Below are 23,711 nucleotides of genomic sequence, written 5' to 3'. Positions count from 1 at the left end.
CAGTTGGCTTTAATCACTACTGATATATTTCATGCAAACTAATAATTTTCAGGGCTCGTTTCTACTGCATATAATTCCTCCGAGATATTTACGCAGAATCCGATATATATGTACACCTCGTTTCGGGACCGTATCTGCAATTTCTTTTCGCTGCCAAGTGCTTTATTATTGCAAATTACAGACTTCCAGGATCAACTAGTCAGTCTTGACTGACTTCCTACCATTAATATTGTTACTTTCAACTGAGTTCAAGTCCCACAGTGGACTGATGGTAAAGCACGGCTCACCGTATTCGAGCATTACTGCCTTAGGTCATTGTGCGGTTGGGTGATCACTTTGATCCATCTGTGAAGGGACCGAGGGTGTGCAGCATTCGTTCTTGGACTACCAAAGCGAGGAGCCATCCCTTCTGCAAAAATTAAAATTGTGATGACTTGTCAAGGGCTCATCCTCAGGAATGTTTCCTAAACCATCGTCAATAGCCCATTGCTCAGCTCTAGTGCGACGTAAGTATTGTACCACTTCTACTCAACTGAGTTTAAGTTCATTTACTTATTTATTATTTAATGCTATTCCTACAATTGAACTCAAGTTTAACCAGAAAATCCCTCACTCTCTCTCGCTCAGGAATGTTCCTCTCTCCTATTCACCCAAGATAAATTGTTTATGCAAATATTGTTCGTGTTGTTTTATTGGTTTGTTGAAATTACATACATTTGCTGACTTGTGTGCTCAATATAGGCTTATAAGTCATTGTCAAGTAGAAAATACAGATAGAACAATTCGGAGAAAGACATCACAAAGAATACATCCAGGGTTACGGCGGGATTCGAACCCGCTACCTCCGAGCTTAACAGAGCGTTTGACCCACGATACCGCTCGGCCAGGGAGGCCCCATTGTTCGTGTCGTAGAAATGATGAGACATTATAAACAAAAAATGACAAACAATAAAATTTGTTAGCTCTAGTAACAGTATTTTTTGTTATTATGAAATAGAGGCCTTTGCGTTCAAAGAACTGTCATAAGTTTTAGAGATATTCATACATATTTCTCTGAGGAGATACTTTTTCACTGTTCTTGTAAGTAATCATACTTTTTAATTGTGCAAGGTACTAAACAATTTTTTGTTTCTAATATTTCTAAGAAAATCATCCAAATCTAAATTAAAATACTTTATTTACAAATATTATTTTAACCATTGTTATTTTATTAAAAAATAAAACTATTACTGTAATTTAAATATCAAATAATATCTAACAATATCCAATAATAATTAAAATATCAATAAATATCGATTAATGGAAAAAAGTCTTCATTAAGAAAAAAAATTAAACGTTCTTTAGTACGAGTTGATTAAGTAGTATTAAGACTTTCCCAAAGTGAATTTTCCAAGTGGAGCGTATGGATCATTGATAGAAAATTTCTAAGATAAAATATACTCTTTCTTCTTTAAAACTTTGCTTTCTATTTCGATATTTCTATTCAAATATTTTATGAAATACTTTTTAGGATTGGAATTATAATATTGTAAGCACTATTTTATAATATGTTAGAATCTGTGCATTATTATTATTCATTGATCTGTGTATATCATTGAGAAGAAAAATAAAAGAAATGCTAAAAAAATTTATATTTTTTCTCACTATTTTTTTATTTGTATATTAAATCACAAAAAAATTTTTTACCGACGGATTCCCGACAAAAGGATCTTCATTTACTGGAGCCGACCGACCTGTGTAGGGGTCAGGGAACTGGCCTTGCATCAGAAAGGTTCTGGGTTCGAATCCCAGGCAAGGCATGGATGTTCTTTCATTCCCTCTGTACTACTCTTTCCTTTTCTGTACTATCTGTCCTTACTGCGGGAGCAACGTTGGCCCACCTAATATGGTGCCCCTGGAAAAGTGACCAACAAATCTGCTCTTCAGATGCCTGTATGACACATAGAGTTGAAATGGTATGACATAAGTCAATCCCCAGGCAGGCATTGAAAAAAAAAATCTTCACTTACTGGTTATATTAACAAAATTCCCGAAGTTTCGCGGTGTGGGCACACGCATGTTCTGTGAAAAATAGACACAATTAACTACAGTTGTAAGTAGTTAATAATTCATACTTAATTTTATAAAAGAGAATTAGCGAGTTTTATGACACACAGCATATAAAGCTTCTGGTATAAAAATTAAATTCGATTTACATTAGATTAGACTGAATTTTTTATTTTGACGAAAGCAGATTGAAGATTGATTTTTAGGTCGTGCAAAACATGTACGTAAACAAAAATGTAAACATAATGTGAGTAAGCGTATCTCTTATTATTGATCGATTAAAACACCGCACTAGAGCTATTAGCGAAGTTCTAGAGAACATCCCCGAGGATGATCCGTAGACATATGCCATCGCAATTTCGATTCTCTGCGAAGGGGATGGCCACCCTGCTTTGGTAGCCCGACTAGCCCGAGTCGAGCAATTTACGCTAGAGCAGTTTAAGATACCGTGCATCCTCAATCCCTTCGCAGGCTGATCAAATTGATCACCCATTGATCGCTGTCATGTGTGATTTCGGTGATCCACTGAGAACCCGTTAGCACGGGCCAAAGCAATGTGTTGGGGTACGAAGATGCCCCTCAACTGCCAGGATCCCCTTTTCCAGGGTTCAATACAACAGGTGGAATCGAACACAGAGGAAAAGCCCTCACCATTAAATTTGGCAACCACGACAAGGGGGAAGAGAAAAGGAGAAAGTAGGAGTAAAGGGAGAAGAGGAAAGGACAGATCACTAGGGTACCCCAGGGCGCGACTACCTTTGTTTACCGAAAGAAGGTAAACCCCCTGCGGAGAGTGCAGGAGGATAGTTGCTTCACAAAATGACAATCATTCATTCTGTATTCAAAGAATTTAAATTTCAGACATTCATTTTTATCCTTATGCATTTATCAGTGCAATGATTTAAGCTTCGAAAATTTCATTGCAGAGGGAAACACATGAAACATTTATTATAACCAAACTAGGATATTATTAGTAAAAGTAAAATTTTATGCTAAACAAAACTTTTTTTATAAGCATTTTTTTTAAAAAAATTGGTAGAGTTTTATTTAAACTTTTCATTTGCATCGAAATATTACAAGTCATACTTTAAATTTCGATACCTTAATTTAAAAGGATACTATCTAATAAAAACTCCCACTAATCTTTTTCAGGCAAAATCCTATATTGCCTGAACTACAAGTTTTATTTAATGCCTCAATTATCTTTTATAGCTCATTAGAGGTCTTTTGCTCGTTATCACTCGCCAAACCTCGTAACTGCTTGTGCAGTTCTTTTCACACGTCTGCGGCAACGCTTATAAGCGTAAATATCTATAGAAAGCGTCTATATATAGATAGCGTCTATATATAGATAGAAAGGCAAACAAATCAAGATATTATAGCGGATCGATAATCATTTTATAGAATACGCAACTTTACAAACTTACTCCTCAGTAAATCTGAACATCACGTTCATCCCCAAACTCTAGAAAACATAACTATAAAAAAAAGGGAATAAAAAATTAAACTTAATTTAAACATGCACGCAAGAAATTATAATTCGTTCGCCAATAGTTTTCGATAAATTACGCAGCACAAAAAAAAAAAAAAAATAATGTTTAACTATTTTATTTTATAACCGTCGTTGAACAGCAGACCCAATTTTGGGTTTACGACTACTAATGTTCAACTCGGTAGCCTTGTAATTTTGAATCCAATCCAGAGGACAAGGGAACTTATGGATGATGCAATGGGAGTAATTTGCCTTCGTGGAGAACTTTTGGATGGAACTAACCGGCATTTGCGTTACATGAAGAGCAAAAGTACGAAAATCTCCCATGGTTAGTCTAACGCCAAGGGGACTCTAACCCATGATCCGTCTACCACTGAGGATATTTTACGCCAGCACAGTGGTTGGTGCGGAATTCGTATAGACCAGCCACCCCTAGGATTCGTACCTGGTTCACCTCATTGGAAGGCGAATGCTCTATACCATGTCACCACGACTGAAGGCTTGCTTACTTAAATTATTTTAAAGGCTACGCCACCAATTACCAGCCTTGGAACTGCTTACCGTTTTTTTTTATTGCTTTGCAATCTCAGCTCACTTAAAGGCGCAGTGGCTTACTTCATTCATTTCACCTGTCTTAAAACTAAAATAACATATCAATGTTAAAAATAACATGTTTAGTTAATAATAGAAATAGAATTAATAATTTAGAGTTAATAATAAAAATAACATGTACAGGAAAAGTTTTTAAATATAATTTATAAATATATTCTTAAAGGTGGAATTTTTTTAAAAACTGATTTTGAAGATCTTATCTGAAGAAATAATGTCAGGGTATTATATGTAAAATAGTATTTGATGTTCGAAATAGACAAATAAATAATTATAAAAAAAACTAAGTAAACATAAAAGTGATGTGAAACTCCAATAATTATATTAGATGTAAGTAAAATAAGCTGCTATCTTATAAACATATTACAATTAAACCCTTTTTGTTAAAAACTTATAGAAATACAAGTATTTTTAAAACTTATATATATAGAATGAAAAATGATGTATTCTGCTAAGAGTAATTTATAATATTTCTTTTTTATACATTATCTTATCTAAACTACTTTGATTGGTAAATGTAAAAAAAAAAATCAGATATTTAAAAAATATTTATATAATTTTTTGAACTTTAAATAACGATGACGACGGCAGCAATTTTATCCTTAATATATAGAGAAATTTTTTTTTAAGTAAGCATGAATTATGCTTTTTTTTCCAAAGACTTTTCTTCTGAAGAAGATTTTCTTTTAAAACTACAATTAAAAGAATTGAAGTCCTTTTCTGCAGAATCAAATTGATATTTAGCTTTACATACTATTATGATAGAACTTAAATTTTTGGGGTAATTTATTGTGTTCACATTTCCAATTAAATCGTATTGATTCAGGTAGGTACTTCATTTACGCTGCAGAGCTGCACAAGGGGCTATTGGTGACAGCCTGGGAAACATCCATGAAAATGATCCGAAGACATACCATCACAATTTTGAGCCTCCCCAGCTTTGGTAGCCCAACCACCTGTGTGTGCAGTCGAGCACTATATACGGTAGAACAGTTTAACGAGGAGCGATACCGCACACTCTTGCTCCCCATGCAGGATGATCAAAGTGGTCACCCACCCGCTTACTGACCTTAGCCACTGATGCTTGATTTCGGTGTTCTACTGGGACACCTGTCTTTAAGATTAGCCCACTGCAGGACTCTTATTGATTCAGAAAAAATACATGTGTGGAAAATAATTTATTCCTCATTGCATTTTACAAACTTATGGAATATCCCACAACCAGTATATACACTTAAGAGTATGAAACCAATGCTTGATGCATATATTATAAAAAGAATAAATAATATTAAAAATTCAAACAATGATATCCACATTTTTCATTCAAAGCATTGGCCACAGTTTGTGTGCAAAATCAATTAAATACTATTTAAATCACTCAAAAATAAAAAAAACTTGATTTTTTGGTTGCCTTAAACATTAATATGTCAGAATAAAATGATATAATAAATTTTTAAAACATCAATAGTGAGGAAAAGACAACGTACATACACGATATCAAAATAAAATATTTAATTTATAGAATTGCAATTAAATAATGAAATAACAGATTTGGATGAAACAATATTGTTTTAAACATGTAAAATTTTAAACAAAAGATAAAAATGACAAGTTTAGTACTTTTAATTCAGCTATGTAATTTTTTAAATGAATTGGGAGAAAAAACAATTTCAACTAAGTATAGAAAAAAAGAGCATTGACTTCTAGCGATTTGAATAAAAAGCAATGAAAGTAAATAGAGACTAGATATTAAGACTAAAATGTAATAAAATCACAATGTATACTTATTTTTTAAAATTAATATACCTAAGATAAATCATTTTCAGTTGTAATATCAATAATCAATAAAATAGTAAAATTTATGCTAATTTTTTGTGTGGCTAAAATAACATTTGAAGTAAAAGTTGAATTCATATTGTGAGATATGTTCAACTGTAATTCCAATTTATAAATAATTAAGTAAACATTTATATTTGCAACTGAATTGAGAGTTTTGATTAAAACACTGATTGTTTTGATTTTTTTTTGTGCATAATGCAACCAATTTTTTTGTACAATCTGTATAAGACCTTTTTCATTAGATCAACGAGACAAATATTAGTAAAAAGTAAATGAGGAAATATATATATACATAAACTAAAAAGTTTCCTATTACATGATAAACTTTTGCAATGTCTTTTCTTATAAATATAATAAACTATATTCCAATAAATATAATTTTAACTAAATTGTATAATAACCCAGATAGTTATTTACTCATACAAATTTGTGTAAAGTAAAAAAAAAAAAAAAACATATTTATGAAACTAAATAAAGCTTAAATTTGCATTTTTATTTAAAAAAAAAAAAGTTACATCCCGATATACAAAGCGTTTCATTACGACTACCCTTAATTTATAATTTTAGAATCCTTGTTTATAAAGTATACACACGCAAATATTAATAAACCAAGAGGTCACAAATATTAATAAACCAAGAAAAATACAAATGTTATCAAAGTCTGAATCATTACAAAGAAAAGTACTGAACGCATCAAAGCTTGGGTGATTGCTAGAGGAAGCAGAGAGATGTAGAAAAGCGATTATTTCAAACACCTCCAAGTTTAATCAGACACTCCAACAGGTTTCGACGATGGTTTTCATTCTATCTTTCTCTTCTTTTTTTCTTTGCTTAAATATTAATTGTGACACTCCTAATGAGTATACTTTCTTGATATCATTTTTTGACAAGAAATCTAAAAACAAATTTTAAGGGCAGTTATTGTGGAACACTCAGAATTTCAAAATGAAAATGGAATCAATAACTAATAGAAACTAAATATCCCAACAGTCACTCATTACTCAGCAGAATCATATTATTCAATTTAAAATCAATACAAAAAAAAATCTTCAAGCATGTAAATATAAAACTTTAATTAAAGAAGTATTTTAAGGTTTAAACAAAATTAAAACAATAATAATAAAATAAAAAAAAAAACTGCATCCACTTACGCAAAACATAGAAAATTTTATTTGTTCACAACCAGCATTTGTTTTATTTTTTTTTATCAGTTGACTTATTTAAAACTTTTAAGAGATAAATAAATAAGACGTCACAAACAATACTCAAATGCCCAATATAAGACAAACTTATTTACTATACTTACATATTTTCTTACAATATTTGGCCAATATATTAAAAATTATGTCCGTAAAATTCAAATTAAGTTTAAATTTACTAAAGAATTGAAAAGCTAATCATTATTTTATTGTATAGAAAATTACAAAAAGGTACTTCCCCATATAAAACTTTTGAAAGCATGTATATACTAGAAATTTATATTTCACTAGAAATTATCAAATAACTTTAATACAATGAACTGAAGTTCAGAATAAATTTTTCAGGTAACTATATATTTAACATTCAATCAATAAGACACTCATTTCACAAAAATATAATACTATATTTTAAGTTTTTGTACACTTAACTTTTACAAAATATATTTGAAATCCTTTTCCGTAGATTTACTATAGATTTGAAACAAATATTAGTTTGCTTTAAACTTAGGATGGGAGATATTACAAAAATTTTAAGCAGTTAAAAATAATTACAAACTAAGCATTTTTAAAAATATTTTCTTAAATTCAGCAATTGCTGAAGATAATATAATAGGTTAAATATATGTACAACTTATAGCAAAGAAATAAAATCAGCACACATGAGAATAATTTTCATTTGATGAGAATTTATGAAACTTTTTTTTAACAATTAAACCAATATGAGAACTCATACAAAAGGAATATGATTGAAGATTAAATTTCAAAAAATAAATTTACTCTTTTTTTTTTAAAAAAGAAAAGAAAAACAAACCTTTTAACACGTTTTAAATACTTATTGATGCAATTTAGAGATAATATAACAGTGAGTATATAAATAATAGAAAACAATATATATATATATATTTTTGCTAATATATTTGTTTTAAGTTGCCTTTACCAGCTATCGATTAAAAATATAGAAAATTTTTATTCCCATACAATTACAAAATTTATAAACTTTGGAAGGACATGCAATTTTGACATTATTTCAATAAAAAATTCATCTTGAAGAGAGCTTATATAAACATGTTTGAGAAATCAACACAAAAGATTGCAATCAAAAATTGACCAAATGTTAAAACTTTTTCTTCCTCATTTTTGACATTTCTCTCATAATATAATTCATTCAAAAGCTTCCAGCGCTTGCACAATAAAGTTAAAGCTGTCTTTTTTAACCACCATATTATATATAGTTCCCCACAGTTCAGTCTTCATCAGACTCAATGTCTGATGCTAAGTCAGAATCCTCAACAGCACTTTCTTCTTCATCCTTTTCTTCCTCTTCCTCGGAGACGTCCCATTGTAATTTAGTCAAGTCTACTTCCTTTGCTTCCTTCACATCTAACTTAATTGTTTTCAGAACATCACAATCGAGATAAGAGTCACTTCGAACAATTACTGAATATGTGTAGATACCAGGGCGAGGTGGGGCCGTGAATTTCAATTCAATCTGTAAATAACAGAAAAAAAAGAGCAAATAAAATGAAAATGTGTATCTTTTTTTTTAAAAATATGCACACTTAAATTATGATTTCATCAATCTAACACTACTTTCTTAAGCCCTTAAATATAAGAGAAAAATAAAATTAAATAGCACAAGAGCCAGAAGCTGCTGTTTTGTGACAAAGTCAACATACTCAAAGTTAGCTTCAGTTTATTTATCATAGCTGACGCTTATTCAATAAAAGGAAATCTTATTCAAACAGGATGTGGAGAAATTTTTAGGTCAATGTCAAAGGAATATTTTTCTAGCACATAAAGGTAAAGGAATAAAGGCATAATTTAAAAGTACAAGAGCCAGAGCTTTCCATATCGTGTAAAACTCTGCATACTTAAAAGTAAGCTTTAGTTAATCCATTAAAACCTAAGGGTATGCAATAAAAAGAAAGGTATTCAAACACTGTAAAGTGTGACTAAACTACATACAATAAGAACAAAATTTTACTGCTTGATAAAAAGTTATAGAGTGCTTTTCTTAGCAAAAATGTAAATTTAAACTAAAAAGGTCTCACAAGAAAAACTAAATAACAATGAATGTCTAACAATGAAAGCAAAGGATATAAAAAAAGGGGAGAAGAATCAGACAAATTAATTAAACAATGAGATATTTCCTAGTTTTAAGGAATAAATTAAGCATTAAAAAGTGAGCACAAGCAGAAAATATATGTATAAGATAACAAATAGTATTCAAAAATAAGCCTGTTAAACAAAATAAAAAGGTGAAAAGGATCTTGGAACTCATACCCCTCAGGACAAGAGTACAAGGGGATTAAAGCTGGATTCTATTTCATGTTATAATTTTTTGAAAAAAGAATCGGCTCTCATAAGATTTAAAAGTTAAGAGATTAAAAGAATTAAAAGATTTTTAATTATTGCATGCAAATTTAAAGTAAATTTAAATTTGAATAGAATTTCAATGTATTTCCCACAGTCTATTAGACACACTTGATCAAAAATGTTGTCAGTGAAATTTCTTTTATTTCTTTATTAGGTGAAAACTTAATTTTTTAAACAAAAATAATTTCGTAATTTAATTTTACAAACCTACAAACAACTATACTTGCATCAATATGTTGAACAATTCACATTAAACTACTACCAGAGGAGAAAAAAAAAAAATTACACCAGACTCCTGAATGGAAAAATTGACAAAATAATTGCACAGGACAAAGTTCCACTTTACACACCCCTTTCCCAAACAATTGAAGATATAAGTAACTACACATTTTAAGATAAATGGTTAATGTAAAAAAGTCATAATAAAAATCAGCACTTATGTGAAAAGTGATAACTAGATGATAATCATAATGTACAGAGAACTGCTTCAGAAACACTCTAGATTTTACATCTCTATCATCTACCAAGATGGATTCTACAAGCAGTTAGATCCATTAGACTTCATTTTTTTTTTACTAGGCTAGATAGTAGAGAGACTGGATAGTAAAAAGCCTACTGTACAATTGAATGAATATTTTCCCTCAAAATACATTTGAAATGACAATTAAGAATTAACTTCGAGTACAAGGAACTTAAATAACACATACCAGATTTTTTAATTCTTAGAATATTTTTGCTTTCAGGATGAAATATTTTAATTTTAAGATAATACCACACAGACCAAATCCAGTTGGAAACACATACGCAAAAAATAAATAAGCTAATTTTACGACCGTTTTATTTAGAATAAAAATATAAAACTCGATTAATGTTAAATAGAAAGAACATGGAATAAAACATTATATTTTGAAATTTAAAATAGGAAATAAATATAGGATTGAATGTATGGTTTAGTGGCACAAAGTCCAAAAGAGGATATGCTGCGCCAAACAATACGATAGAAACAAATATAGGATTACTCTTACAAAAATAGGATTAATTTTGTAAGATTTATACAAAGAAACTTCAAATCAACAGGAAATAGTAAAAGTACACTACCGGTCAAAAGTTTGCGAAAATTTTGAAATCTACGAAAAAATGGTCTAAATTTAAATGTTCATAGAACTGCGAAAAATCATTCAAATTGCATGAAAATTTGATATGTTCTAAAGTGAACCCTTTACATTTAGTTACATATGATCAAATTGCAATACTTTATTTTTTGCGAACTGAATCCAGCTTTTCATCATGGGTTGTTTCTATGGTTAAAAAATGTGTTAAGTTTGAACACCTGCCAAACTTGCAAAAATTTTTTTTTATACTTTATGTTAATAGAAAATAGTTATTTCAACCGTTCTATGTAAGCCCTAAAAATTTCAAATCGATTTGATTTTTTTTGACGAAGTTATAGATTTTTGAAAAGCATGTGTACTTTTCTCGATTTTTGAGCATTCCACTTATGAGGTCTTTTGGTCTATACATCTTCTACCAAAGAACTTTTTAATTTTAATGTTTTCTATATTTTCAACTAATTAATATTGATTATAAAACAAATATTCTTATTCATTATTGTAATTACAAGGAATTTATTATGAATATAATTAAAACAATATCTCATAAATGTCACATTTCATCGAAAATTTGTTTGTTCTTGCAAACGATGCTCTGATATTTCAAATCGAAATCAGTTATGGGACATTTTACAACAGGAATGGAACTCTATATCACTTGAAGTGATTAATGGTTTGTTAGATCAAATGCCACGCATATGTAAGGCTATAATAAAAGCAAAAGTTGGATGGTTCGAGGAATCTAAGATTTAAATGTTAATTTATTTAATTACAAAATACGAATAAGAATATGTTAAATATTTGACCTGTTGTAAATAAAATAGTTAAGTAAAAATGCAAATTTTTTATACTATTGATATTATTTTTTTTAGAATTATTTATGTAATTATTGTTATAACTTTTTATTTTAATTTAATGTAAAGTAAAAATATCACAACAAAACTAATACATATAAGCAATAAATATAAACAATAAATATAAACAATAATAGTTACAATAATGAATAAGAGTATTTGTTTTATAATAAATATAAATTATTTGAAAATATAGAAAATATTAAAATTAAAAAGCTCATTGGTAGAAGAGGTATAGACCAAAAGACTGCATATGTGGAATGCTCAAAAATCTAGAAAAGTACACATGTTTTTCAAAATTCTATAACTTCGTCAAAACAAATCGAAACGATTTGAAATTTTGAGGGCTTACACAAAGCGGTTCAAATAATTATTTTCCATTAACAGAAAGTTCAAAAAAATTTGTTTGCAAGTTTGGCAAGTGTTCAAACTTAGAATCTTTTTTCACCATAGAAACAACCCATGATGAAAAGCTAGATTCAGATCGCAAAAAACAAAGTATTGCAATTTGATCATATGTAACTAAATGTAGAGAATTCACTTTAGAACATATCAAATTTTCATGCAATTTGACTGATTTTTCGCACTTCTATGAACATTTGAATTTTGACCATTTTTTCGTAGATTTCAAAATTTTCGCAAACTTTTGACCGGTAGTGTACATATGAAATAACTTATAGAAAGTGGTAAATGGGGAAAAAGCTCTTGACTGATGTTAAAATACAAACTATATTAAAATTTAAATGAACTTTTATTATTTCAAAATACTTAGAAACAACGTTTGTTAATTTTATATCTAAAACAAATAATAAAAAATTAAGAAATTTGCTAATGAAGGATGTTATTAAATTTATATTGTTTTTGTTATGTTGTCCTTTGTATCATATAATTGCTTTGTTATAATTATTATAAATACTTTTTTACATTGAATACATACAAATTATTTGCAATCAAGCAGTTTACCTTTTCTTTAGAAACTAAATTTGTAACCAAGTAAGGAGCTGTGATAAGAGAGTGTTTCTTTTTATCAGATACATAGACCCACCAAAACTCTTGTTTATTCTGAAAAGCAAAGAAATCAATGTTAAAAAATTAAGTAAAAATGAAATAAAATTAGGTATTTATCAAAATAAATATAAAAAAGATTTAGCAATTTCTAAATGGTAAAGATGAAATCTTGTTGACACCATTTATTTTTTAGTAAATGAATATAGTCACAATATAGCATTATCAATTTTATATTTAAACTACATTTGTACGGCTATAAAATTCAAATTTATAAATAATTCTTCAATAAAATATTTTCAGTCATAGAAATAGACTGATTTTCACGACAATATATAATTTTTTTTCTTCCTAACTCATGTTATTAATAAGTGATTTTTAACAATTCTAGTTTTTGACATTATTTCCTTCAATGTTCAAACATTGAGATTTGACTATATATACTATCTAAATATGAATTGAATAATTTATTTTTCACAATTGATATTTTCAGGTAAACTACAACAAAAAACTACTAGTAATCTCTAATCCTATAAAATCTTACCTTTTATTAAAAAAAAAGTTAAAAGAATATAAAGGTGTTAAGAATGCAACAGTTGCTAAAAACTTCTTAAGAGTTCTTTAAAACTTACATCAGGAAAGAAAGGACAATGGACACTATGAGATTTTTTAGACTTAGATTCTAAAACTTCTTTTTTAGATAGTCTTTTTTCATAAATATCCCATTCTTTATCCTCTACATCTTTATCTTCTTTTTCAGTTTTCTCAACGTTAGGTTCATTTTCATCACCAGATACTGAATTTGCACTGTTATGGTCAGATTCAGAGTCACTTTCCCCACCACTTTCATCTGATGCTTTTGCATTGACTTTTTCTTCCTGGAAAAAGAGAAAAAATACAAGTTTAAACAAGCTTTATTACAAGTGCTTAGTTTGCAATACATGCAACATTAGTTATGCTAATCTAATTACCTTACCAGCATAGCACCAGTATAACAAAATGAAATACACAAATATCTTCAAAAATAAGACACTGAAGGCTTAGAAAAAAACTTACAGGCTTAGAATTGGGCAGAGAACCATTCACCTGTTGTTTTTTAGCTGGAACTGAAGCTTTAGAAACAGCATTAGAGGATTTTTTCTTTAGTTTATTCCCACCTTTTCCTTTTTTCTTCTTTCCAGCTTTTTCCCAAACTTTTGGCTTTGCTGGTTTAGGAGAACCATTTCCATTAACTGTACTAGATGGCTGATGAAAAAGAAATGAAAAAAATCATAGTAATTAATATAAGAATCAAAAGTTCATAATTATCCAACAATGTATTAGCATTTACAAACTATGACTAGTGAAAAACATTCAATATAACCAATCAACAGGTGACAACTTGTAGTTACAAAGCTACTGAAATAAACCCTGCTTAAAAAAGAAATATAACTAATTGATTTAAGCTTCAAGTAAACTAAAGACTAATTACTTTAAACTATTACAAAAATCAAAACAATATAAAAATAGTAAAAAAAGATGAGTACCAAAATAATGATAGGGAAAATAGGAGGTCTGCATACACAGCTTAATATTTATTAAAACCGAAAACTCAACAATTCAATATTTTAAAACTTAATTAATTTTTTTATATCTTTATAAGAAAGTTCAATGTAAAGAAAACTTTAGTTTGAAATTTACATATTTTGAAAATAATGCTGGATTTATCTTGGAATACTTGAAAAAATCTTTTGTCATCATTTTCTAAATGCATGGATGCCTAAATGTTGGGAAGTTTTTTTGTAGATGCACCTTTCCATAGTAACAGAGATGAGTTTTTGTAGTAGTAAAGACAATCCTTCACAATAACATTAAAATACAAAAAGATGAATTTAATCAAGGTATTCGCAAACAATCAGAAAAGAAATTCATTGACTATTTTTTAATTTTTGAAACTGGTGACAAAAATTTAAAATTTTCAGACATGCCTTATTCATATGCATATAAATACATTACTATCAACATGATACAAACCCTGAAATCAGAAAAAAGATTATCACAGTAGATTGCTGCTTCTTCAGTTTAATATCACTCTTGAAATTCTATTTAACAAAAAGTACTAAGACTTTGCTGTAAAAGTTGACGTCATATCCCACTAGAGTGAACTGTCAGCGGATCTAGTAGTATGTTCATTATAAACAATAGGTCATTATATTCAAATTTTTTGAAAAATATTCTTTAGCATTTTTACATAATTTGTTTTTAAAAAAATCATTAACTAATTAAAAAGATACTAAAATAATAATTAAAATAAATTAGTAGATAAAAAAAATTGGTCAAAATTTTGCATTCAATGAAAGTAATAAACGATTTCGGATTGAATAGAATTTGATTTTAAGAAGAGTTAAATTTTTTTTTACCAAGAAGATTAAAATAATTCTGGTTATTTACAGCTAATTTTACTTTAAAAATAGATGCAGACGTGCCAACTCTCCCGAATTTTGAGTTATTCTCCCGCCCTCCGGAATTGATTTGAAAAACTCCCGAATTTTACTGTGATCGACGGCCAAACTCAAAATTACCTAATTTTTCCGCGAGTGCGAAGGTAAGTTTTTCTTTCAGCTTGAATTCCATCCCCTCTTATCAAACTACCATCTGCCTGAAGCGTAGCTGAACATGCTTTATTTCCCCCCCTCTTCAACGTTACCTCTAAAAACACTCCTATTTCACCCGCCCCCTTACACTGGGGGCGGGTGAAATCTTCCTCTTCTTTCGTGTGGAGTTGAATGCAATGACGTCACATGTCGTTATCGAGTGACGTCCGTTCAGGAGTGGGGAAACTCGTACTCTCGATAGTTGGAATTGATATTGTATCTTGCTGTTTTTATAGTTTTTAATGCGTATTTTTCCACGGTTGGCAACAAGCTCGTAAACTAGCAACGTGATATCAATTATTCGTTTAGTCTTCGTATATTTAAAAAAAAAAAAAAAATTCAAGGATGTCTTAAGTCGAAACGGAAGTATGGATCAATTTCAACAAATCATGTAACAATGACTTTAGCAAGACTTAATTGCGGAGAGCTAAGTCTGCAACTCTTTTTTTCATGCATACAGTAGAGAACCATTTATCTGGCATCCAGATAATCCGGAAAAAAAAAAAATTTGCTCGGTTCTCCCGCCATTTTGAACTAAAACGATATGAAAAAAAAAGCGGAAACTGGACTAATCCTTGAAGTTGAGTAGAGGAAAATGTGAGGAAGGGAAGAATTTTTTTCCCCGTTTACCCAGAGAAACGTCATTTCTTCGGCGACCTTGAAGATTTTAGATCTTTATTCTCTTTTAGGTCGTTAAACTCAAAGGAGTGGCATGATGATTTCGTTTGCTAGTTTGATTTACGAGGGGGTGGGGAAAATGCATTGCACATGCATATCAGTGAACAGAAGATGAAAGAGAAAAATATATTTATCTATTTGACATCGATTAATAAAAATAAAATGTTTTTCTTTTGAATAAATTCTGATTCTTTGGAAGTGCGGTATCATTCGCAAGTTTTTCTTGATGTGGAATCACACCTGCTTTAATTAAAAATCGCGTTTTTATAAAAAAAAAAAAAAAAAAGGAGAATTGTTTATTAATTTAAGCATACAATTATTTTATGAAGCAGATTGCAGTTTCGTTTTTCTGATTCCACTACGTTTTTTTTTTCTTTTTCATGATAAATTTTGCACTCAATAAAATTATTTGTATTACCAAATTTTTTCATTAGTTTTTTTTTTATAAAGTCTTTTGATCTTGCCTTGTTCTAGGTTTTAATATTTATGCTAGTGCCGTTTTTTAACTATCGTTTCGGTTCCATAATTTTCAAGTGTTGTTTTTATTTAGATTAATAGGTTTTCCTTTTATTTTCGCCCCCCCATGAAATATATTGCGTTATTTAATCATTGGTTTTGTTTATTAGTTGATTTAGGAATCGTAATTATTTTTTAAACTTGTTTTTCTTGTCTAAACTTGCAAATTTTTTTATTCTTTTAAATTTTATTTTTCTACAATTTTTTTCCTTTTTAGATTTAGGAGTGCTTTTCTTTTTTCTCTTACTTTAAAATGTGTTTACATTTTTTCCTTGTAATTTGGGTTTGATAAAACATCGATTAACGACACTTTGTCGATCCAGGAAACCGGGAAATTAAGACATCCGGGATAGCGATGGTCCCGAGCATCCCGGATAATTGGTTCTTTATTGTACAGACATTAGTATTGAATTGGTTTTTTAAAATAAAATACTTATTCAATTTGTTTATTTTTTAAAAGTTTTTGTGTATTTTTATTACAGTGTCGGGTTTTTGAATAATGTTTTATTAAGGAAATGGTATTTATTTAAAGAGTATCTACCTAATATAGTTTTGTGTTGCTAAATCTGTGTTTAATTATTTTATTTCCATTTAATATTTTTAAACAATTATTGCTCTATTAGTGGGTAAAATTTCTTGCATTCTTATATTTAATAAATTTTTTACTTAAAGTTCCTTAGAAGTGCCAAATGTTGCATACCATGCACCTTTTTTTACCCCTCCTGAAATCTCCTGAATTCTTGTTAGGGAAACTCCTGAATGTTAATTTTGCTAGGTTGGCACGTCTGTAGATGGTATTGAAATTTCATTTTCTTTTAATAAGTCTTCCTCCTTAGCTTCTTCTTTTTGTTTAATTTTGGAGAATGCCAAAGAAAGAGTAGAGGTACCAAAAGTACACACTTCTTCATTGCAACATTCAAATTGCTCAGTAACACTCCAAGGAAACTTGAATATTCCGCCACAGAGTGATAGGTAAATTACCATCACCCCCCCCCCACCACATTGGAATTTTTCACTTCTCAATTCCTTCGAAAGACCTGCTTGTGGAAAATGTGGATTGCTGTTGGTGTCATTCAATAGGACTGTGAGGAAACTGAGGAAGATTTCAATCCCGCTGAATCTTCCTAAGCATTTTAAAAATAGTTTCTCGAAGTAACCATATTTTTTTCATATCTATGATTTTTCCAAATGTTTGAAAATGTAGATTTTTGACAAGGAAAATTCTTTACAGTGCTGATTGATTGGTTCCATTTTAAATAAGTTTGATATTTATAATGTCAAAAATGCTTTCTTTTTTACAGAACTCACCATTTTAACTTCCTGTAAAATAGAAGTCTTCTTTCAATTCGATAATGTAAGAATTCGAAGAGCAGCAGCTTTAATAAGAGTTAAATTCTACCCCATCTCGATTAGACTAAGTCTGTAGAGATAATAGAATTCTAAGAATTGAGTTAACTAGTCTTGGAAGAAACTTGGGAGGATTGGGAAGTAGAGAGGATTGTTCCTATACCTGGGGAGGAGATACTAAGCGAAGAATCTGCTGTTTAACAATTTGTTCTTGATAGCTTAAAGCAATAAGCATATATAGAAGTGAAATACAGCACAAGTAAGGAATGTTGTCATTTACAGTCTTGACACCTGCAAGTTTAAGGTTGGACTGAAAGAAATTTGAGTCCACTATAACCAAACTACCAATTTCTCAGCTGTCCACCATAGGTGTTTAAATTTAACCAAATGGAAGTTCAGACAGGTCTACAAAGAAAGTTCACAACAACCGAGTGTTCACCATATTCCTAGTTCACTATAGTGGGGTTCAAATCCATTAATAAAAAATACTCACGCCTCAGAGACTTGGACTTTTATGAAAAAGGAGGAAATTTAAGCGACCTTCGAAAGGCAGGCTTTGAGATCCATCTTTGGAGCTGTTCACAATAATAATATATACAGAAAAAGATATAATTTCAAAATTTATAGAACTCTTAAAAGTGAGGATATTATAAAATCGATAAAACAAAGTAGAATGAGATTAGTAGGACAACCAATGAGAATGAGCTCAGAGTGGACAGCATTGAGAGTGTTTAATAAGACCCCCATCAACAAGACGAAGAGGAGACCCAAAAAAGAGATGGAAAGACGGAGTGATTGGAGGCTTAGCCATCTTAGAAGTGAAGATCAATTTCTGCGTAAAGAAGGAATATAATGGAGTGTCATGCCAATGCTGATGATGAGGACAAAATATTTACATTAGCTTTTAGAATTAAAAAATATTTATAAAGAAAAAAAAACTATTAAAAGACAATTTTGTAAAAATATTTTACTTTTAGGTACCTCAAACATCTGACAAATTGGTATTTTAATAAAATTTCCTGACTTCTTTTTTAAATTTACGGTAACTACTATGTTAATTAATGCATCACAAGATACACATCTTGTAAACATTAAAGCAAGCTTAAAATGCTTGTTTATAAAAATAAAAAAAATCACCAATAGTGTATAAAAAGCATTCAAGAAATTACTTCAGTTCACAAATTAAAATAAAAAAAATCAGATATAATTAATTTAAGTTTAATATAATTTCACAGTCAGAATTATAAGTTTTTATTTCTACACTATAAGAGTGAGAAATTTGTTGAAACTATAACTACAGTAAAAGTGAATACAGTAAATTGTTGCAAGCTTTAATTTAGATTTACTTCTTTTAAGTATGGAAGTAAAATAATTATTACCTTTTCTTCAACTGTATTCGTAGTTTCTTCATCCATTTCTTTGTCAAATAATGAAGACATATTACGTCGATTAAGAGAGGCAGTAACTGTTACAATAGCACCAGCTGTTATCACACAGGAATCTTCATCATCTAAAACTTCTGATTTAACATCTACATCAATTATAGGCATATTAGAAATAACATTTAATACATCATCATATTGATCATCATTTAAGCTTCGTAACATGGCCCTTCTATCATCAGATTTCATACAGGCTAAGCTTCTAATGTTCCGAATATTGCGCTGAAATTGCAAAATTGTTCTTTAATAAACAGTTACATGATATACAGTGAAAGCAATGCGCATTTAGTACTAATCAAAAACTATTTTTAATAGTAAAATGACAGAGCAATGGCAATGAACACTTCACAAGGGTTTTAGTTTATTTTAAGATAAATTCAGAATCCTAATTTTTTCAAATCAAAATGGTTTAGCAATAATTTATATTATTCCTAAATAAAAGTTCCACTGATTAACTATGGTACAAATATTTAACAAAAACAGATTCAACCTTCTAGATGGCACTATTTTTTTCCCTGCATAACTACAGAAAAATTAGTATACCTGGTATAATGACATATCACATACAAAAGTGATTTGGGATTGAAATTACAACCCCCATAATTTTACCAGGATAAAAAAAAAAAAAAAAAAAAAAAAAAAAAAAAAAAAAAAAAAAAAAAGATATTTTAAACCTAAGATAATAATATACCTTTCTAGTAGTGAAATGATGAAGTATTTCTTCAGATATGTGAGGAAGTTGGAGTAAAGGATTTTTAGTTGGACCCAAAGCTTGTACAACGCATGCACACAACTTCATTGCATTTTCCATAGTTTCAAGATGTGGCATACGAGATACTAATAAAAGAGAATAAAAATATGTTTATTAATATGGTTTAAAAACTTTGTTAATATTAGTAAATATTTATTGCATATGCTTGGTTTAGAAAAGTAACAATGGCAAACTGCCATATGCTAATTAACGATTCCAATCTATAATAGAAAAAAAAATTTCTCAGAAAGAAATACAAATAACTTAGTTTATTATTTGTTTTAAAAAATATTCAATTTCAAGTTCTCTAAACATACATATAAAATATCAGACACCAAGTGAATAGTAAAAAATAAATAAACATAAAAATAAAAAAAATTAGAAACTAGAAATACAATCACAAAGCTTTTATTACTTAAGCCTATGACCCATATTTCAACACTTTTCTTACAATAATTCCAGTTCTATAATCATCTTGTTATGGGCACACCATCGCAATTTACAGTAACACTCTTTTAGGAAACCATGCTAGGAATTGTTCTAAAAAGGTGACGTTCTGACCTTTCAATATAGTCTCTCATCACTGTGCACTTCTTGGTTAAGAGAATCTTATTAAAATCAGTAGTTTTGGACAATTTTTACAATCTCTACCCAAACTGAATTATTCTGTTATTATAAACAGATCTAAATAACTCCATTAATTTTTAAAGTTAAAGCTTATGAAATTGAAAAATCATAATTAAAAATTTTTGAACTATTTCCTTTAAGAAATTTAAGTTACATTTCATGCTTAAGATAAGAAATAAGATTGTATTATAAATGCAATCAACAAAAGGATCAAGTATTTAGAAGAATATATGTAAATTTAAAAAAAAAAGAAAACAAACTGATTTAACAGAGTGCAAACCCTATAAACATCATTTGTGACCAGCTATTAAAGAATGGCGAGTAAGTTTTGTCTTATAAAATGTTGTGTTCAAAATCAAACTATCCTTTTTTCTTGAGCTGTGAGTTTTCTGTGGACAAATCATTAAAATGAAAAGCAATAGTACTCTGTGAAAGAGTTATTAATTAAATATGCAAAGATGTGCATCACGAAAAAGATTGCGATTAATGTTAACTGATATAATGCCTTGGGTTGGATGTTCAAAGAAATATTTTTTTTTTTTGAATTTGGGATAGCGAAGATAAACTCTCCACGCAGTTAAACTCAAATCTCTTTAAAGAAGTGGATGTTGTGTTGGCACAGTGGGCAAAATTCAAGTTTATGTTCACTTAACTATCATTGACTCCAATGCTGAAGAAGAAAGCAGCGAATAATGTTCAGTGAGATTACCGAATATGCTACATATCATAAAATTTTTGTGCTATTCGACCAATGATTATATCTTCCTGTAAGAGAGACTTTCGCTATCACAATTGACTAAATACAGTTAATTTTAGTGTTGAAAAGAAGGGGTATACAAATTTAAAATGTTACCAAGAGACATTTCTGATGCCTCAATTCCCTGATATTTTTTTGTATTTAAATTACTCTTGATATATGGATATCATTGAAACTACTTCACATGAATATGTGTTCTTCAGAAAATAAATTTGAATCAGTTTTTATTCCCTACATTCATTTATGGCTTTAGTTATTGAAAAGCTGTTTATAATATATGCTGCTTATGATATTTTAAAAATTGTTCATATTTTCATGAAGTTAGCAGTGAGCAAAAATGCCACTTTAGCTAGAACTTTAGAAATGATAAATCTTGCTATGAATTTAATATTGAAGGCTGTACAGTTAAGCTTTATAATTTCTTTAAGAAATATATAAATTTTTTGAACAAATTTAATATGCTTTATCACGATGTGCTTAATTTTATTCAATAATATTGCTTTAAATTGTGATAGAGAACATTGAGAAAAAGAACTGATAAACATTTCAGATAATTTTAAACTTTTCTTTTGAAACGTATTCTTTGTATTTCTTTGACCGTATTTAAAATTAGAATAACAAGTGGTGGCAATGTAATAATTAGCCCGTTATTCAATACAATTTTTTTTAAAGACTATATCTCTAACATAAAATATTAATGCCATGGATTTTTGAACTTAATAATTAGCAGAGAATAGCCAGGGTATTCCAGCTGCAAACTTTAACAATGTGGCGACAATTTAGCGTTGCATCAAACTGGCACGTATATCAGTTGCATCAAATTGTAAAAAAATTATAGCTTACAAGACAAATGGCAGAAATCAAAAATTTTCTTCAAATTAAAAACAGAAAATATCTTTTTGACTTTTATAAAAATTGACCACTAGTACAAATTTGTAGCATAAATACTAGTATTTGATCAATGGTAATAAAACCTCAAAAAATTTATTTGTAAAAATAAACAAAATTAAATGGAATAAAACAATTCTTTACATTGAGTATTGGGGAAAATTTTAAGCATAATATTAGAAGCTAATTTTTACTTTACATTTGAAAGGGGAAAAGGAAATTGCAAATAATTTTATATGTACACTTGTTTCAAAACTACATAATAAATGATACATGGAGTGATTAATTTAACGAACCAGAAACAGGATTCCATTTTTCTTTCATTTTAAATTTCTCATAGAATTAAACTAAGGTTAAGTTGTTTATTTCCATTAGGAAAAAGATTTCGTATTCTTTTTCCTGACCTAAACAAGAAAGAAATAGAAGGGAGAAGATATAAGTCTTTATTAGGACTACATTATTGTACTATGAAAAATAAATTTTTATTTATTTTCATGAATTTTAAGTCAAATAGATTGCCTTCAATTATGCAGTAAATATTCTCATCACACTATTTTCTTTCTTAAATATTCTCACACTATTTTAACGCTAAGACAAAAGCTTCAAAAAAAAATTTTTTTTCCAGATAATTTCAGAAAAACAAGTAATTGCGGAATAGGAATAATTGTAGTAATTGTGGAGTTTTGATACCAAATGCTTTAAATAATAAAATAAGTATTCAGTAAGCAAAACTTAAATGATATATATCAACCTTGAATAATTAAACAATACTAACTTCTTCCAGCTAAGGCGAGCATTGTCAACTGAGAAGCACAATTTACAAATTCATAGATAAGATTTGGAGTTTTCTTCACAATGTAAAGGCGATCTAGTAAAAAATACATAAATACATATACGTATACACAGAGTAACATAAAATGAAAAATTTTCTGCAAACACAAAACCTCACATAAAAAACTGTCTGCACGCATTGATTAACTCCGGTAACTACTAATTTCAATGCTTTCATCATCGCTTCATTTGGCAAAGTTCGTTTGAAAATAACTGAATTTTTTTAAATAAATGTTTAATATTTATAGAACTTTATATTGATTCATAGTACAGGTAGGAGCTAGGTAAAAAACCAAAAAAAGGTGAAAATTGAAATACAAAAATGTTATATGCAGAAAACATGTTAAATAAATGAAGAAAAAAAAAACCCGAATTTAAGCAAGAGAAAAGCGGAAGTAGGAAATATTTATCCACAGAATGTGATCAACATTTTAATAAAAATATCCATGAAAGATTTATTTAAATTGTGTGAATATGAATCTCAATGTGTTTTTTAAATAACGTGAATCTGAATATCAATGGTTAATTTTAAAACCACTATAATATGAATCTCAATGTTAGATTTTAAAATCGTGAGGATACGAATTTTGATGTTTCATTTTAACATCGGGTGAATACCAATTTCTATGCATAATTTTTAAGTCACTTGAACTAATAATAATCGCGATTTTTAAATCGTATGAATATGGAAAGCGATATTTGATTTAAATTC

At 28.9% G+C, this 23,711-nt stretch overlaps 1 protein-coding gene across 2 annotated transcripts in view; it reads right to left on the bottom strand.

The window, feature by feature from the left end:
* Positions 1–5,310: 5,310 nt before the first annotated feature.
* The window catches only part of Sec63 (translocation protein Sec63), a 28,763-nt gene continuing 10,362 nt past the window's right edge, over positions 5,311–23,711 (bottom strand). Inside the window, exons 11-17 of one of the 2 annotated variants that reach the window (XM_043052683.3) lie at positions 22,944–23,036; positions 19,837–19,982; positions 19,083–19,367; positions 13,616–13,774; positions 13,162–13,407; positions 12,488–12,586; positions 5,311–8,674 (exon numbers count right to left, since the gene is read on the bottom strand). In XM_043052683.3, coding sequence (XP_042908617.2) covers positions 8,429–8,674; positions 12,488–12,586; positions 13,162–13,407; positions 13,616–13,774; positions 19,083–19,367; positions 19,837–19,982; positions 22,944–23,036 — 1,274 coding nt within the window. In that variant the 3' untranslated portion in view covers positions 5,311–8,428. Of the gene's footprint in view, positions 8,675–12,487; positions 12,587–13,161; positions 13,408–13,585; positions 13,775–19,082; positions 19,368–19,836; positions 19,983–22,943; positions 23,037–23,711 lie in introns of both variants that reach the window. The other variant, XM_043052682.3, reaches the window with a different exon arrangement.

The sequence above is a fragment of the Parasteatoda tepidariorum genome, chromosome 1, assembly GCF_982258835.1.
Source record: "Parasteatoda tepidariorum strain Cologne lab strain chromosome 1, Ptep-v5.0, whole genome shotgun sequence".
Lineage (NCBI taxonomy): Eukaryota > Metazoa > Arthropoda > Arachnida > Araneae > Theridiidae > Parasteatoda > Parasteatoda tepidariorum.
This window is presented reverse-complemented; position numbering and strand designations above follow the sequence as displayed.